The sequence below is a fragment of the Vidua chalybeata genome, chromosome 3 (genome assembly GCF_026979565.1).
Source record: "Vidua chalybeata isolate OUT-0048 chromosome 3, bVidCha1 merged haplotype, whole genome shotgun sequence".
NCBI lineage: Eukaryota > Metazoa > Chordata > Aves > Passeriformes > Viduidae > Vidua > Vidua chalybeata.
In genome coordinates, this window is record NC_071532.1 from 79,246,941 (window position 1) to 79,265,192 (window position 18,252).

At 41.9% G+C, this 18,252-nt stretch overlaps 2 protein-coding genes across 3 annotated transcripts in view; both read right to left on the bottom strand.

Annotated features, from left to right (window-relative positions):
- Window positions 1-5,312, bottom strand: part of LOC128786486 (cytochrome b5 reductase 4) — a 27,891-nt gene extending 22,579 nt beyond the window's left edge. The window contains exons 1-3 of one of the 2 annotated variants that reach the window (XM_053939776.1): window positions 5,195-5,312; window positions 3,767-3,920; window positions 972-1,072 (exon numbers count right to left, since the gene is read on the bottom strand). In XM_053939776.1, coding sequence (XP_053795751.1) covers window positions 972-1,072; window positions 3,767-3,920; window positions 5,195-5,269 — 330 coding nt within the window. In that variant the 5' untranslated portion in view covers window positions 5,270-5,312. Of the gene's footprint in view, window positions 1-971; window positions 1,073-3,766; window positions 3,921-4,749; window positions 4,892-5,194 lie in introns of those variants that run through there. The other variant, XM_053939775.1, reaches the window with a different exon arrangement.
- A 1,033-nt stretch (window positions 5,313-6,345) lies between these two features.
- Window positions 6,346-9,073, bottom strand: RIPPLY2 (ripply transcriptional repressor 2). The gene is made up of 3 exons (XM_053938554.1): window positions 8,592-9,073; window positions 8,412-8,476; window positions 6,346-6,642 (listed from the first exon to the last, which is right to left on the bottom strand). The coding sequence occupies exons 1-3, from the start codon at window positions 8,901-8,903 to the stop codon at window positions 6,477-6,479; spliced, it is 543 nt and encodes a 180-aa protein (XP_053794529.1). The 5' UTR covers window positions 8,904-9,073; the 3' UTR covers window positions 6,346-6,476.
- Window positions 9,074-18,252: the final 9,179 nt, after the last annotated feature.

An 18,252-nucleotide genomic window follows, 5' to 3' on the forward strand; every position in this document is an offset into this window, starting at 1 on the left:
TGATGGCAAGACTTCTGTTTTCAAGGACATCATATAATGACCCAACAACATAATTCCAAGCCCCAACTTGATACCAGATACTCGATACTACAGATTTCTTGAAATCAAAGAATTATGCCCAAAACCAACATTCCATTTGTGAAAGTATAAACTAAGGATAAACTCAACAAAGCTACAATATCCATCTTTATTTACAACGTTAAAAACAATTTGCAAATGAAGGCATAACATACTCTGATGCATGGCATGTAAAGAGGCAACATATTTCCTTTCAGAAACAGAGGAGATTTCTGCTCTTTCCCAGTTTCCCAGATAAACCTAGTGTGTAATGGAGACCCACAGAATGTCTGTTTCTAAAAAATACCAACTCAGTGAATCACGTTTTACAACACCAAGTTTGCGATTCCTTGCAGAAAGCACACCCATGCTGAAGAACCTTTATTTTCTGAGTATTTTCAAAGCATTTAAAGAAATAGTAAACAAATTAGAGACCAACTGTCATCTTGTAAGTTGTTCACCAGTTAAAGTTAACAGAAGCTCGAGCATTTTTTCTGATAATGCAGCTGCCAAGTAAATAGACAAAGAATTCTACAAGCTTGTTTCAAAAAGTGAAAGCTCTTAGAAAACTAGGTCTCTCCAACAACAGTAGTCAGTGCAGCAATTTATTAAGAAAGTGGTATCGCAAATTGTTGCTAGCTTTATTGCTCTTTCAGCTAAAAAAAAATGAAGCCTAATTGAAGTATAATTCTAACAACATAAAGTAACATTTTCATTATTGTCTTTTGCTACAAAGTTGAAACTACATGTCTCTTCCAGCACATGTAAGTATCATTGAGCAGTGATCTGCTGCCTTTCCTTAGGACTGAAAAAGTTCAAATCACCATTTCCACTGAATTGCCCTAAAAATAACCACAAAACATGCATTTTTCAAGTATGGTGAGCAAGTGTCATTTGCTGCCAGTTGTTCTCACCTGATCAAAGAGATCTGTACCATCAGTTCCTGCTGCTTTCATTAGTTCATCCTCACCACCTGGATGGTATTCCATGTATGGCGTGACATTATATACAAATCCTGAAGAAAACAGAAAAGCATATGAGCAGCATTTCTACAACCACTCCTGTCTCCAAAAATAATGGAAAGGTTAGCACAAATTAAAGAGAGTACTAGCAAACAGTAGGCATAATTGGAACAGGCAGTATGACTTCACAAAAACAGAAACAGAAGTGGCACAATTGTATAGAGCACAAGAGGTATCTTATTACATGGAGATGCCAATCCTACAAAGCCACACCACTTGCCTTGGGTTAAGACTTCAACCCAGAAATTGAATGTGATGTATCCTAGCTAGAGGGTAAAAGTACCACAGGCACGTTTAGAAAGAGACAAAATTGAACCAGCTAGTGCACAAAATAGTTTTCAGTTTCCCTTCCAATTAAGCTATCCCTGAAGTGTTGTCATAGCTGTTTCGGTACTACCCATCATCATCATGGAAAGAGATGCCTACAGGAATGAACTATCTCACACAAGGAAATACTGTCACTACCAGCAACAAAACTTCCATTTTTCAGATCCAGCAATATAAGAAACTTAACAAAAATTGTGTTCATTGAATGCTTACAACTCTGGTTGTATCTGTCCCAGTAAAAGGGCTCAGAACGCAGGACTTCCAGCGACATAAATCTATGTTTCTTCACAGGTCTGAAATTATGAAGGCTAATTATTGTTCCTAGGCAACTGGGTTATTGGAGCTGAAAGAATACAGCTATAAACTGATTTAACTACTGTTTTAACTAACTGATTTAACAGACATATTGCTGTTAACATGATAATTGCATCCCTACCTGCCTGAATATTTGAAGATATTTAACATTATCAAAACAGGAAGCTACTGAAAACAGAACTGTGCCAGCGCTTGCAGAAAAAGTTTTGAAGACATTAGGAAGCGTATATTAATTACTTTAGAAGGAGAGAAAGGCATTCAGCACTGAGCTTGGGGCAGACACACTTGGAGCAATCCTAGCTGGCAAGAACAACCATCCCAGGGAACAACAAAGACCCAGTCAACAATAAAGGAAGAATCTTTGCACACTTCACTGACCTGCTCTTCTGATGGCTTTATTCACTGTGCCATCTTGTGTGCAGCAGTGATTACTGCACACAATAAATTATAAGATTCTGGGTAGGCATGGCCTCCTGAATATTACTCAAATTTACCATCAAACTTGCTGGAGCAAAAGAAGTATCATTTATACAACCTTCATGTGTTTTTTAATTCCCCTGAGCCCCCCTTTATGGACAAATTTGTGCCCTATACGACAGCTTGCTTTGATCACACTGGGGTTTTGAACCAAATTAGTTCCTGTTCTTCTTTTACTTCACATTGCTCTCATGGGTTTCTGCTCTTTCTTTCAGAGATACAGTCTAACTACCAATGCAGAGACCTCATTTAGCTTTTCCATAATTATATTCTTTTACTACTTGTCCACATATGAGGGCTATTGTGATTTTCAGTTATGATGATTTTTTCACTAGTCATCTGAGAACACAGAAAAGGCAGACATAGAAAAATTTAAGGAAAGATACAGAGGCAACTTGATGGAGTTCTTGTAAAAACCAGCCTCAGAGATACAGTATAGGAAAGATGAGATTAAAAAGAAAACAGAAGCATTTTAGGCAGTAATTCTGTCTGCAGTAGATGTTCCTTTTTCAGAGTGAAAAACGAACAGATGAACATAACAAACAAGCTTTCTTTAGCTCTCCTCCCACTATAGTTTCACGAGCACATGCAACTGCAGCACAGGGAATTAACAGTCCTATTATTTTGCTCAAAGGCCAGTACTGAATAACATTTTACCTTTACTTTCACTCTCATCCCCTTTAACACCCAACAATAATACAATCACCCTCACACACAGAAATTCTTAACTTTCTTTTGCTGAAGTTCAGACATAACATTTTATTAAATATCAGTGCTGTTCCTTACCAGATCAATGTTATCACTAACAGATCAAGAAGATCAGAGAAGCTAATGGGACGTTTCTGTAATATGAGTGGTTCTATCTTCACAGAAATTGGTGATATCTCCTAACAAATTAACAGTGATATTTGCATATTTTAGCCTCTAAATTATTAAACTGCAGAGCAAATGTTTTACTCCTTTCTGTAGGACAATTAGGAACTTCATTTGCAACTCTGAAAATACTCTTCTTGCCACAGCTATTGCCCCATGTGGCAACTGTCATTTACATTACTAAGTTTTATGAAGCAGTAGTGTGCTTTCACATTTATTTCCTAAAGACCATTCTCCAGGTTTAAGTGGTATTTTTAATATTTATATGTCTCTGGATGCTCTAAAGCAATCCTTAAAAATAGTCAACTGCTCAAAATAATAAACTGTCCAAGACTGATGAGTGCACATGTCAGCATTTTCAAAGCCCTATTTTCTTGCAAAGTCTTGCTTTTTATTTGATACATTACCTAAAATCTTGTGGTTTATTATTTTCATAGGCAGCTATAAAATAAGTATAAAATATGCCCATTTGGAAGATTTATTTTGAAAGGCTTGAAAGCAAAGAAAATCTTTGTAACACAAAATCTCTTACTTGAAGTTATGCCAAAGTATGTCAAGATTACACCTGGCCTAAACACAGGAGGTGCACAGTTTCACTTGGAGTGTGGCTTTTGTTTTTCTTTTTTTGAGTTTTGTTGCTTCTTAAGTACAGAAAAAAGAAGCCAGGTAAAAAACGCAGAAGAAACGTCACCAACCTCTTATACATATCCAGCAATCCTCCTTTTTGTTATGTTTAGAGAGCTCATCTTCAGTAACTTCAATCAGCCTCCCTTTCAAACCAGTCAAGTCCTTCCCACTTTTAGTTAGCCGAATCCAATCCATAAGACTCCTTCCTGGTTTTAAAGGTACCTGAAAAATAACAAATATGCAAACAACTTCAAGCTCTAAAGGAAGAAAAAGCCATTCTAAGAATACACTTCTCTAAGCTCCATAGGAAGGCTCAGACAAAAACACAAGAGAAATAACCCAACTCATATTATTCACTGATATTTGGGAGCCCTACTGAGTATATAAAGGGTGCTTAAGGGAGTGTTCTGAGTAGTGACACAGAAATGACTGAACAGCAACAAGCATTCAGCCGATTCTTCCCAAAGCAAACAATATACCAACTCTGCCTGTGGTGGCAAATCATTTGAGATATGGTCTGGAAAACTATGAGCAATAAAGAAAGGAAATTTAAAAATCATGGTCAGGTAAGACAAGTTTTGCCTTCACAGCATTCATTAAGACTTTTCACAAGCCCTACAGCAACTGGAAGCCTCACCCAGAGGAAGCCAGGACAGAAGCCTAGTAGCTTTCCAGAGAAGTATTGCCATGGCCTGCCTGTCCTGAAAGGCAGAACAAGATCTTCAGGGTATCTAACACCTTCCTTTTCAATACCACCTAGTGAGTAATGGAGACCCACAGAATGTCTGTTTCTAAAAAATACCAAGCCAGTGAATCACATTTTACAACACCACGTTTGCAATTCCTTGCAGAAAGCACACCCATGCTGAAGAACCTTTATTTTCTGAGTATTTTCAAAGCATTTAAAGAAATAGTAAACAAATAAGGCCACAGTCTGGGAACCCTTTTGATCCAAGCTTTAACAACAGGAAACAGGGTTAAAGAACTGCGGTCTCACAAAACCACAGGAAAAAACAGAAGTAAAAAAAACCTAAAGCATACATAAACTAACATTTCTTAATGCTACTTTAGTCCAAGTCTGCTTTCCAAGAAAGGTCTCTAGACAACAAGTGTTCTCAAAACCCCTCCAAAGATGAAGATCCAACACATAAAGCATAAGCTGCACACAGTAATTCCAAGGTGAAAGCCTCCATCTCTGCACAGGAGGAACAGCCGGGGCAGGAAGTGCCGGAAGCGTTGTCACCGCCGCCCTCTCAAAGGAGAAGCACCAAGTGCTCGGAGCGGCGCAGCCGAACCGGCCCCTGGCCGGAGACCCTGCCGCGGCCCCGCGGCGGCCGCTGGAGGGGGGCGGCCGGCGGCAGCCCTGCCCAGCTGCAGCCGGGAACCGACCGGGAACCACCGCAGCTCGGCCAGGCAGCCGCGGCCGGCGCAGCGCGAAAAACGCGGGCGCCCTTCACCTCCCCACAAGCGACCAACAGCGGCAGAGCCGCCCGTACCTTGCTGCGGGCACCCGCCGCCGCTCGCTGCTGGGAGCCGGGCGCGGGGAAAGCCGACGGCGTCACGTTCAGCATCGTGCCGGGCCAGGCCGCAGCCGGGCCCCGGCGGGCGGGCGGAGCGCTGGGGCACAGCGCGCAGGCTCCGCCGCGGCGGGGCGGGCGGGGCCGCGGCACGGCCGGCAGCGGGGCTGGAGACTTCGGCGCGGCGGAATCATCCCGGGCCCGGACATCTCTGTGGGCAGGGAGCAGCGCGTACCCCGCCCGCTGCCTTGTCTCCCCCTGGGGTGAGGGGATTTGCTTGCCCCTGCACTAGGATTGGTACTCCGTCCAGGTGTCCCAGCGCCAGGTGCTGAGGCTGGGAGGCTGTGGCGGACACGGCTGGTGCGCCCCCCGCTCTGAAGGTTAAGTGTGACAAGGCTCTGGGTGCAGGGCCCCCGGGAGGGGATGGGGCGAGCGCTCCCTGGCTGGTGCTGGCGCGCTGAGCCAACGCGGCCTGCAGCAGCACACACAAGGCAAGGGCAAGTCCAAGTCCAGAGAGGTACACAGGTGCTACCTGACAGAGGCACTGGCCTATAATTTCAAGTTTTGGATTTGTTTTGTTCTTTTAGGGGCTTTGGCCTTCACAATGATTGGTACCCAACTTTGTTTCAGTTGTAACAACTCAGACCTTTTTCTCGTTTCTTTATGCCCACTTTACAAGCAAATGCAGTATGAAACTATCACTTTTATGTATAAGAGCTTAGCACATGAGAACACTAGTGATGTAAGGCAAACTCTTCTACACAACTAGAAGAACTAGATTAGAATTTGGACTCTTTTTCTCCGTTTCAAAAACAGCTATATTGTTTCTCTTCTCCCTGTTTGAAACTCTGTTGTAACAGCAGGCACAACCCAATTGGAATACTTAATCCAGTGATTCCTTGATATACTTCCATATGGAGCCTGCTAAATCACAATGATAAGCTTTCCTTGTGTCCTCAGACTCTGAGAAAGTCACAACCACAGAGCCCTTCAAAGTTAGGCATCTGTTCTCTGCTTCAAAAATTGGTGTTCAACTTATGATCTACAAACTATAGGACCTCAGATATAAAAATACTAATCAATACCTTCCCCACTTAAAGCAGGACAGGAACAGAACAAAGGAAAAAGGATAAAATTACAAGACATCTCAGTTTTATTAAGAATAACTTACATAGAAATAAATTATCTTTAAAAATACTATAATATATATTTATATTAAGTTTAAATTAAGTCTTAGAAGTAGCATTAGTCTTCCCTGCAGTCAGCAACCTGATTCTGTTCTTGAATCTTGTTCCAGTTGATCTTCATCATCGTCACTATCCGAGTCTTCATAAAAGGAAATTGTAGCCTGAACTGGGAAGTTTTTCAGAAGTGCTTCAGCTTCCTGATACAAGTAATCATAGCACCTTGATTTGGGCCAAAATAGTCTGAAACAAGTATACAATAGATTTGCTTATTGTTACTACATATTTTACATGGAGCAACATGCAAAAAACCAAAGTGAAGTTCTATTAAAACAAGCATCCAACAGAGCTTTTCCTTCCATGCTCAGTTGTTAAGTTGCTTTCTACATTCAATTAAGAAAAAAAATTCTCTGGGTTTTTATTTTCATCTGAAGAGATAAAGACGATTTAGAGTCCTAGCTTTGCACCAAACTACAAAAGCCCAAGACTCTGCATCTGAAACTTCCCACTCCAGTACCTCATTAACAGTACTACCTGGGGGTCTGATCCAAGTAGTGCTGCCCCTACTGGGGTAGTATTCCTAAGGAATATAATAGGCATCAAACAGGATCAAAAATACATTTGAATCAAATTCATAGTTTTCTTACTGAAGGTCCCCAGCCTAGGTAGTTGTTGATACTTGTTTTATACCATTGTAAAATTAAAGGAATGATAAAGGCCTAGGGGTGATCAGACCTTGATATTTCATCTGTCTTTCCAAAAACAATCAACAGACTCCATAAGAAAGATGTCCCATGGATGTAGATTTTAAAGCAGTCTGTGTTATATCCAGAAATTAACAAAATATGCTGATAAGATCAGAGCTACCATGGGCTATCAGCTAATGATAATATATTGCAATTAATATACTCCAAGTTCCTGTTCCTTTTCAATTACCTTCCTCTATTGCTTACAGTTTGGTAATGGCTAGAAGGAATAGACCATGGAAGTCCCAAGAGCCAAGAGACTAGCACACTACAACATAATGAAATGCTGACTACAGATTGCTTAAAATAGAAATGCAGTAAGAAACAGAACTAGGCGGCTTTCTAGCAATTACAACAAATACTTTTTAGGCTACTGTTTAACAGAACAAAGCCACTGACATTGGCAATGGAGACCTGTTTCAAAGCCAATGTTCCCTGCAGCAACATTCACTCAAACCTAAGCATTGGAGCAGTCACAGTGAAGTCTGCCTGTACAGTTGCTTAGTTAGTACATCACTATTTGAAGGATGAGAGCCTAGAAAAAGAAAGCTGCATCTTGTCTGGAAAAACTACCTGTACAATTATTTTAAGCATCTTGCAACACATAGGAGCATTTCTGAACACAGACTCCTACAGATTCAACTGCTGTTATTTTCTTTATTTCCTTTTCAGAACTGATAGTGCAGATACTAGGCAATACTATCATTGCCTTTATCATTAAAGCAGCAGTTGCATAAATATGTGCCTCAGCAATGGTGGCTTAGCCAGTGCACACCTTCTCTTCCTGCCACTGTCTCCCATGCCTCCACCTGCTTCTTTGCTGTGGGAGGGCGCTGGATGTTTGCACAGCAACACAGCCTAGGAAATACACCCCCGTGCCTTTTTTAATCCTGGGCACGTGAATGAGTAACAAGGTGCTTCAGCCAACTCCACCACCACCAAAAACTACCCACATAACTGTGTAATAGGTCTTTAAGTCTCAAACCATAGAGGCACCTCAAGAACTCAAATATGTTAAATACAAGAGTCCGGGCAATCATTTGCCCAAGGATCTGTCATTTAAAAAGCACATAGAAGCCAAATTCATTCCCAAGGCACTTTAATATCTACATAAATATATAGGTGGAAACAAAAGGGGCGGGAGAGCTAATGCTAAGACACTACACTGGCGAGCGAGGGACTCACTCCTGGCCTCGCAGCACCACGGGCCCCTGGTGCTCCGAGGTCCCCCGCGGGAACCGGCGGCGGCCGGGGACTGCCACTAACCTGACAGGGTGCGTGTACTGCGCCAGCTTTCGGGAGGCTTCCGCCAGCTCGCCGGGGCTGTGAGGCTGCGGAGGAGAGAGCAGAGGTCAGCCCGCCGGCACGGCACCGGGCCCTCCCCGAGCATCCCCGCCCCGCCGGGATGCCGGCGGCAGACGCTCCGCCACGCCGCTCCCCACTCACCGCTGCGGGGCAGGGGCCGCTCCGCCGGGCCGCCTCACCCGGCGCGGGCACCCACGGTCTCCAGAAGGGCGCAGGAGTGCGGGACGAGGGCAGGGCCGTCAGCGCAGGACCGGGCCGCCCCCCGCACCGGGAGGAGGAGAGGGGCGAGTAGCCCTGCGGGGGCAGCGCCGCCGAGAGCGGGCGGGGGCAGCCGCCCTCCATCCTCCGCCGGTCCGCGGCCGCTCGCTTATCGCTGCCGCCCGCGGGCCCGGAGGCTTTTATAGCCGGCGGCGGGCGCTGCGCGGCGCGGAGCCCCCACCTCCCCCGGCTCATCTGCCAGCGCCATCCACAGAAAGGCTCCGCGCGAAGGCGCCGCCGTGTAAACACGGGGCGCGGGCGCGTGCATGTCCCAAATGGCCCGGGGAGGGGAAGCGGGCGTGGGGGGGATTTGGCGAGTCGGTGTTAATCGCACTCGAGCAGACACATGGCAGCTGCCGGGGGGCGGGCGGGGACAGCCCTGTGGGAACGGAGCGGGGGGCGGCGGCACCGGGGATGTGCCCGGCCGCTCTGCGCCCCGGCGGCGGGGTCCGGCCGCCGCGACCGCGGCCTTTTGTTGTTCCAGCCGTGTTTGTTTAGGCTCCGGAGCGCCGAGTCACGGCGTGTGGGCACCGCGACCCGGCCGCCGATGGCAGCTCCCCGCGGGAGCAGACACGGACAAAGGGACCCCATCCCGGGGTGGCGGAGAACAAGACGCTCTTTGGAGGGGTCCTTACTCAATAACGCGTCAGCCCCAGTGCGCTCCCTGACGTGTTCCTCCTCAGGCAATGGTGGTGGTTCTTTTTATATATTTATATCTATATATATGCACACACACACACACCTTTATTTAATAGCATATTCTTACCGAGGAAACATGCCTGCCTTAATTCTTTTTTCTTGTGGTCCCAATACTTCATTCCGCTGCCAGCACTGGATGCTGTCACTATACGTGCAAGGTTTTACACGGAGCTCCTGCCGTTTCCATGTTCCCCGGTACCAAGGGAGTTTACTTTTGTTTCCATTTTTATTTATTATCCTTGCTTCCCCTTTTCATTCTGAGATTGCAATCAGTGATGCATGTGAGAGGGGCAGAAACAAGTTACACAAGAGCTGGTAAACAGTAATAATATCAACCTTAAGGACTAGGAGGGTTGGTGGGATGGAGCTGCCCTAGATGCTGAAGGAGGGCTTAAACCCCAGGTAATTTATTGTCCCGTTAGAGACCCACATTAGTGAGGCACTGTTTGGAATAATATTTTGCTTTCTTGAATTTGTCTGAGGCATAAGGGGTGTGTCTATCTTAGCATTGCCCAAGAGTAGCTGCAAGTAGCTGCTACTCTAAAAAGAGTAGCTACAGATCTGTGCCTTCTCCACATTGTCTTCAGCACAATCCATTTCACTAAATAGTACCAGTTGTAAAAAATGTTACATATTAGAAGCTGTGTGGGAAATGTAATCAGGTTAATCTTTCACATCCTAAAGTCAAAACCAGCTGCAGACTGACTTGCCTTTCTGAAAGAAAACAACCACTTACATTGAACAAGAAATAGTTGGGAGAGTGCACACATTCAAGCTTGTGTGTGCTGTGATACATTCCAACTTTACCAGTGGACATACTCTGCCATTTTGGAGATTTGTGCCATTTGGCCATTTGGAAAAATTGAAAATTATGACTTTAAGAGTTAATAAAGGAAAATGTATTTTCCAGTGAAAAGTTTAGTAGGATGTGATGTTTGTAGCTCTTTGTGGTTTTCCCTGCCTCATTTTCACTGTGGCCTAGAATGAAATTAATTAAAATCAGTGAACAAAAGTCTCAAACTACAATACATATTCATCTCACAGCTAAGAAATAGAGAATAGAGCAAAGTATAGTAACTTGTGCAATAAACCGAATGTGATCAAAAGCAAAACTGTTTCTTCTTTTCCTCTTTTTCCAAATAGCTACTGTGAAGCTTGTCAGGTGAGGTAAAGCATAAAAGAAATATGTAAAAGCTATCTGGTGGTAGATTCTTCTTTGGCCTAAATAAAGTGAAAGCAATAATTTTTATATTTCACATTTTTCCTTTGAGAACTTTAACCCAGGCTATGTAAGGGAAAAAAAAGAGGCAAGGTTCATTGTCTAAAGAAGAAAAGCAGAAACATCCTCCGTCACATCAGTGGTGACAAAGGGCTAGGAGAACACAACATCAGCTTTATCTCTTTGGCAAAGCATAAAAATTAGTTTTAATGTCTACAGTGAAAGCAACGAAAGATGGGGTGTCTTTGACCAATGACTCTTAATTGTCTCAGAATTAGTTTTAGTACCTGCCTGAAATGAGAAAATGTCCTAGGGAGAAAGTGTGATTTACCCATTAGAGAGCAAATTGAAAGAGAGGTGTTGAAAGGATAAGGAGAAAATAATGACTAACAGCTGTTGTTCCCCTGCATATTTTCACACTGTATGAGTCTTCTTGGCTTTATAGTTCAGTAATGCAGTCCTGTTTGTCAAGAGAAATACAGAAGTCTGTCGTTGCAATAATAACTTGTTATCATTGGCATCATAAAAAAAAAAAAAAACAACAAAAAACAACCAAACAATAAAAACCCTTAACATTTTGCTATCTTCCCTTGAAATACAAGCTGGAAACTGGTAAATCAGGGATAGAAGATGCTTTGTTGTGTTTGTCTCTTCTGCAATTTGTGCACTGTGTATTAACAGTGTATTGGTTTCATCATGTTAAAATCTCTTCAGGTAGGAGCTACATACCACTGCTGAACAGATAGTTGGTCTAATGGGAGTGATGGAATACTGGTTCTTTTAATACAGTAGTGGAATACATAGCTCTAAATTCAACATGAAGTCCAATAGAGGCAGTTCCCTCGTGCGTTCTTGACTCATCTAACTAAAGCAACATTCCTTCTGCTTTTTTGTATTTCTACCTTTTTTAAAAAAGTGCAAGTCCTGAGTTGAAGGTTGTTCTTGGTTGTACATATATAACTATATTGCCTCTAGGAAAGGCAGGCTGGGAATCAGGATCAAATACACTGTGCTTTATTATACTGGAATGAAAACTGAAAAAATGTGGTTTATGGTTTTATTTACTCTTGTGCAATAAGAAAAATACCTGGGATTTTTGAAAATTTCTTTCAAGGTCATAGATTTAAAAATTTTACTTATACCACTTTCCAAGCAGATCATAGCCGGTCATTTACAAGGTTCAATCCTGCTTAGCCATAGGTTGGTTTTTTTATAGGGATTTTTGTACAAAATTGCAATTGAAGAATTTCAAATGCAGTACAAAAATTCTTGTACAATGATTCCTGTACTCTGATTTTACAGCAGTGGAACAAAAGCCCGATTCTGTTTTCTCAGAATTATACCAAGTAGCATTTTTCCAGAATGAAAGTAATTTTTTAAAATTTAGTTTAAATTTATTAAAAATGCTTTTGTGGCTTTCTGCAGTGTGACATCTTGAAATGTAGTGTACTGTTAATAGGATACACAGAAAAGCACACACAGAGATCTGTGCAGATTTCAGTGTGCTACTATAAACAAAGAAGGTGTTCACAAATGGCTTAGAGCTAAATTTGACAAGACAGTGCTAATCGCACTGGGACATGGGAATATCTGGACAGAGGACAGTCAGCTGGCTTCATATTCACCTCCCTCAAGGCAGAGATACCTCTCACTTATTAGTAAAGCAGGGACATTGCATGAAAATTATTGCATGAGTTGATATAGGGAGAGAATTGCCTTGATCTTGTCAGGAATTTGTTTTAGTGACAAAAGCAAGGTCAAACATGTGGAACTGTTCTGCTTACTGAGACTGAACTGAGAAAACTGATTAACAGACAAAATTTGATCTTGATTATTTTATAGCCTAGCTTCATCTTGATGCTTCCACTTCTAGCAACACTTTAGTATCAGGTTTTGAAATTAAGTGTATGCCTGATATTTGCATATAGGTATTGACTGTACATGCATATGTCATTTATTTACATGTTTGGTCTGTTAGCTCATAAATGGATCTTTTTTTTCTTCCCACTAAAAGCAAAGTTTGCACAGGAAATTTGTGAACAACTTTGACAGATTTTCATCTGTGTGCAATAACAATTTACTGAAAACTTTGCAAAGGTGTCTTATGAGGCCTTAAGCATTTTTTAGTTGTGATATGACACAAAGGGCATTCTTTCTGCTGTAGTTTGAAAATAAATATAAATTTGCAAATAAAGAAGACCACCACAGATGTGTTCACCAACCTTTATCCTTACCATTATTTGGATTTGATACAATATTTTCAATAGACCTAATACACCTGAAAGTGGACTTCATTCAGCATTTCCACAAAGTGATTTCTTTTTGTCAGTAAATAATATGAGATCCAAACCACATTCCAAGAAATAAAATAAATACAAATTAACTTTTTTTATTAATTAAAAAAAAAAAGGAACAGAACTAAGTCAGCAGACCAGTCTATTCACATTACCAGTGTTACCACTGGCTATAAAATGATTGCTTGGCTAATAATGGTGGTGCTTGTCCTACTGCTGGTGTACATTTTTTCCATCCTATTTATATACAAAATGCAGTATATAATCAGAGTAATTCCACTTAAACCAAAGTGCCAGGTGATTTCTACAGAGGTGTATGTCAGAGATCTGAAGATGGAATCCTCTTTCATGGGCATATCCATCCCACTTCTCCTCATTTCACTGGATTTTGACTAGGCTGTATTAGTATTAAACATTATTCTTTCATTTTATGGAGAAAATTATTCTTCCCCTTCCTCTATTTAACTGAAACACTGGAAAGAAAACTTTGTGAAAAGGAGGGATGCAATTCCAAGAAAGGATATATTTCCACCCTCTTTTTGCTATTGGGAACCAGCTCCTGGTAATTCAGGAGTGAATGGCTTCACTTGAAGGGGTGCAGTTCTACATTTCACTCTGTCAGTGAGACTGAAACCCTCCAGCTTCCTTAGGTTTACCCCAGAAGTGGTGCTGTCACAAACTTTGTGGTGGGGCGATGGCTGCAGTCTGCTGGGGGATGAGCAATGTGCTGTGTTCATGGCACACATGTAGCTACGTGAGAGCCCCGCGCGTCCATGTGGCAAAGTGTGATTGCACACAGCAGCTTGGGCTTCCTCGTTTCCCTCCCCCTCTGCACTCCGCTCCCAGGCCCAGGCTGGCAAATGGTAAAGGGTAATGTATCCACATGGGAAAGCAGCACATTAAGGGACTGAGAATGTGTAATGGAATCAGCCACCAGTTACAGGGATCTTTTAAAAAAATAGGAGTATCACTTGCTATTGAGTTATGGGCACTTTAAATTCCATGCAGATAAGAAACAGAGACATCAGTGCTGAACACCAATCTTGTTAACCTCTTTTAATAGAATAGGAGTCAGTGAAACACTGATACATCATTGATGCCAGGGCTCAGCAGAAGTGTCTGGCTGGCTCAGCATAATGCAGCATAATGTCACAGTGTTTGCTGCAGTTGGAGCACATAGTGCTGCAGTGTGGCACTGGCAGGATTTGCCCTCTCGCCTCTAGAAATAAGTGAGAGGCCGCCAAATGAAATTAAGTCAACAGCTATTGACAGAAGAGATGAAGAAATTAAGATAATCATTGGAATGTCCTAATCTGACCCCTCTGGTAATGTCATCTCCTCTCTCACAATGTTCCATTCAATTAACTGTTTCTCCAGATATATTGCTTTCCTGGCTACAAAGATAGTGATGGAGGCAGAGTGCTTGTTTTTCAATTTCCCTTGTCTCTCCAAGCTATCAGCACAGCATCAACTCCCCATAAAGATGCATGCCACTAAGCCTGATGTATGTAATGCAGCATGATGTATATAATGGAGCATTTAACCTCTGTCAGGAGGGAATGAATGGCAAGAAACAGAGCTGTACCTCTGAGAAACAAACACCTGAGAAAGGCGATGTGAGTCCTACAGATAAGCAGTGCCAGCCGGAGGCGTACACTCGGTATCTCGTGCTGCACTGCAGGGATGTCAGAACTCTTACACAGGTGCCTGCAGAGAGGTGCTGACAGAGACCCTCTAAGCCTGCAGTTCCTCGCTGGCTTCTTGTCACTGATGTTATGAGGTTGCCAATTCCATCGTGTCAGGATTTCAGCACTTCTTTGAGCATGCTCACATCCCAGGGATCCTTAGTGGTAGCACTGAACACAAGGGATAGGCTGCTAGCCTGCCTGTTATTAATGAAGATGCAGATAAATGCCAAAGGTACCAAAGGTAAAAACTGATATCACTTGTTTTTCAGGCTGCTTGTCAGTACCCTTAAAATCACAATTTCTATTGCTCATAATTTTCCAAATTTTATTTGGGCTAAATTTTCCTCTGGTAGAGGAATTAGTTGGGGGAGGGGAGGGGAAGGGAAAGTGGGAGTGGAGGAGACTGCAATCAAAATAAGACAAATCAAATCAAATGGCTCAAATCACTGAGCCATTTTCATGACTTATAGAATGTTTTGGGTTGAAAGGGACCTTAAATATCACTTAGTTCCAACCCCCCTGCCAGGGGCAGCAATGTCACTCATTAGATGAGGTTGCTCAGGGCCCCATCTAACCTGGCCTTGAACACTTCTGGGCATTGGGAGATAATCTTGCAATATGAAAAAGTTCTGGTGCCTTTTTTTTGGAGAGGAATAGGCTTTGGTAGATATGGGGAAGGGCAGCTTGAGGATGTGGGAAGAACAGACAATATTTGAGCAAGAAGACTGGATCCAAGTCCCAAATAGGCAGCAGAGAACAGGGAGAGAGAAGAGGTGGGACAGTCACCAAAGAGCAAGGTTGCAGAAGCAAAGCAAGATTGACTAGAACAGGAGCTGGCAAAGGAAGACATTTAGTATAGGAAGGACAATTTGGACTGGAAAAGAATAACTTGGTAATGTCAGAACAGGGTAAGGAGATTGAGGTGAAGGACTGAGGACAGGAAGACTTCCAAATGCTTACAAATGGGGAAATACTGGGAAAACAGTCAAAAGACATGAGACAGGTACTTAGTGAAGGACATTGAGCCTGGATGTCTTGTTCCCAGACTTGATCTAAAGAGAGGTCTGAAAGCTAGAACCTGGGATTGGTTAATAAGAAGTAAGATGAAAAGCCAAAATTGGGAAGATACATAAAATATTAATACATTGAGGAGAAGGGAGAGGGGAATTGAGTTGAGAATAAAATAGGTGTAGGAGTTGTTGCGCCAGTATACCTTTCCAAAGTCTGTGTGGACCTCAGGAGACCCAGTTCCAGCAAAGCCTGAGAAACCTGCTGCAAAGGTCCTACCACCTTCTAGAGAGGCTCCAAGTTAGTACACTAACAGTTACTCTTTTAGCTCTAAGAACAAAATCCTGCATCATAGGCCTGAACTTTTCTATCCAGGTCCTATAATTGCATGACCTGATGATTTTTTCCCACCTGGTTTTTCCATTTGTATTTGTATAACATAGCAATTCACCTCTAGACTGTAAAGTGGAACAATTTTAATGCTGCAGTCAGTCACCCAAAACCCCAGAAACTTAAAAAAAAAAATCTGTGAGGTTCACATGTGACTTTTAACTCATCACATATAAGTGTTTAATAGTTATTAGTCTAAATCTAACATCATGATTTCAGGCTGCTGTTTGAAAGAAACCTTCAGACAACTGATTGTGTCCTAGAAGAAGAGGATGTCTTCTAAAAATGTCCTAAAATGTCAAAAATGCACAGGGCAGGCAAGATGACAAGCTCTCTGGCATAATCTGTGTCTCTACTGTCTCTGAAAGATGACCAGTTTAACTTAGAAATGCCTAGTTTAGCCTGACAATAGCTTTTAGATGTCTCAAGCTAGGTAATATGAATCCAAATGACATGTTTCTGTATTTGTTTGTCTGATTTGAGAGACTGCAGTAGGATTTGTAGAAGTGTTTAAGTCCATCCCTCCCAGGGTTTGCAAGTGCAAATTCCCTCTTGCATTTTTTTGTCCTAAACAGCTTGAACACTATGGATCTGAGGCTCAGGACTGCATTTGAAATTAATGAGAATCATGCCTTAAATGCAGTATAATTCAAGTCTATGGAAAAATGAAGTCCTCGGTATCTCAAACTGGCCAGCCAGGTTTAAAGAGCCTTTTTAGCCACTTGGTATAAAATGGCAGCAGTAGTCCCTAAAGGCTCTGTGGAGTCTGTTTAATTCCTGCAGCCACCATGGTTACTGGCAGAATCTTAGTATCACAGAATGGTTTGGGATGGAAGGGACCTTAAAAATCATCTAGGTCCAATTCCCCTGGCCATCAGAGCAGCATTTTGAAATCTTGTCTTGTTTTTGCTCAGAAAGAAAGCTATCAGAGTGTGCAGGCTGAGCAGAGAAGAAATGATTTGCTGAAAAGCCAATCAGTATCTTCTCATCACCTATTCTGAGCACTGAGAGAGGGAAGGGATTTGTGAAAAACAGGAGGTGGTGGTGCCATTGACTGCCATAATGCATATACACATGCAAGCTGAATTTAAGTTGTGTAGACAGCCATAATTCTGGTGTTTTTCTAATTTTCTGATGCTCACTCTCACAACCTTTATAATGTTGTTTTGACACACGATTGTCTGTGAGTGTAAGATGTGTCTGTGGTGTATTCCATCTGGGAATTTTGCCTAAGATCCTCCCCTTTTTAATTTCCCTCAAAAGCCTTCATGCATGCCTTTATATGCCCAAACATAATATTCAAGGTATTATGCACTACCAAATTTATCAAAATATTCAATATACTTCATATCAAGCAGAAAACTATGGGATACAATGTCTGGTTTTGACATGAATGTAGATACTCAGATACAGATATATATCATACACAGGTAAAAGTTTCAAAGTAGGTTTTCTCTGATTGTCATACATTTGTCATTTTTTAAGACCTTGAAGAACACTATCACAAAGTTTTTAAAGCTGTATACTCAATATTTTAATCACCTTCCTCTGCTCACATTTTTTGTTGATTTCTTTCCTGTTTGAGCTACAGCCACAGTCTCATTATGAGACATTGCATTCCTGCACATCCTAGTATTCACAATATGAAATACAGAATAGCAAGGAAGAGTGATATCACATTATTAAAAATTTTTACTGTCTCATCTTTTAAATTTTCTCTTGGCATTTTTTCATTAGTGTGCTTTAAGAATTCCACAGATCCCACTTTCCAAGTTACTGATGTGGTTTTACTCTGTGAAACAGAAGTCTCTGGATAATTAGCATTTTGTTAGTCAGCCAAGTATCTCTCTGGCCTCCAGGCAGTACTGCAGCAAGAGTATAAAAAAAGAGTCTGACATTTTTCCATTACATTTACCTCCTCTCTTCCTAAACTGGTTCTTTCTTCAAAATAGCTGTTCATGTCATATAATTTTTTGTTGTTGTTACTGAAATACTTTGTGGCTAAAACAGACATTGTAAATTCTTGTTGTTTCTCTTTTTTCACCTTTACAGAATTTATATTTATCTTTAGCTATATTTATACTGTAAAAATTATTGTATATAAAATATGCATTATATAGGAGAATATATATATATTCTTACTATCCAAGATAAATGTCACAGAGCCAATAAACACGTAACATTCAGAGGGAGGGAAAGAAAACCTGTCTGGACACTGCAAGACCTGCTACTGTTCAATTAGACAA

Bases quoted from the DNA above. Each gene is read 5' to 3' on its own strand.
- RIPPLY2 (XM_053938554.1), bottom strand. From the start codon at position 8,903: ATGAGCCGGGGGAGGTGGGGGCTCCGCGCCGCGCAGCGCCCGCCGCCG. The intron at 8,477-8,591 runs GTGAGTGGGGAG...TCTCCTCCGCAG, and splicing joins GCGGCCCCTGCCCCGCAGCG to CCTCACAGCCCCGGCGAGCT. The intron at 6,643-8,411 runs GTTAGTGGCAGT...TACTTGTTTCAG, and splicing joins CAGTACACGCACCCTGTCAG to ACTATTTTGGCCCAAATCAA.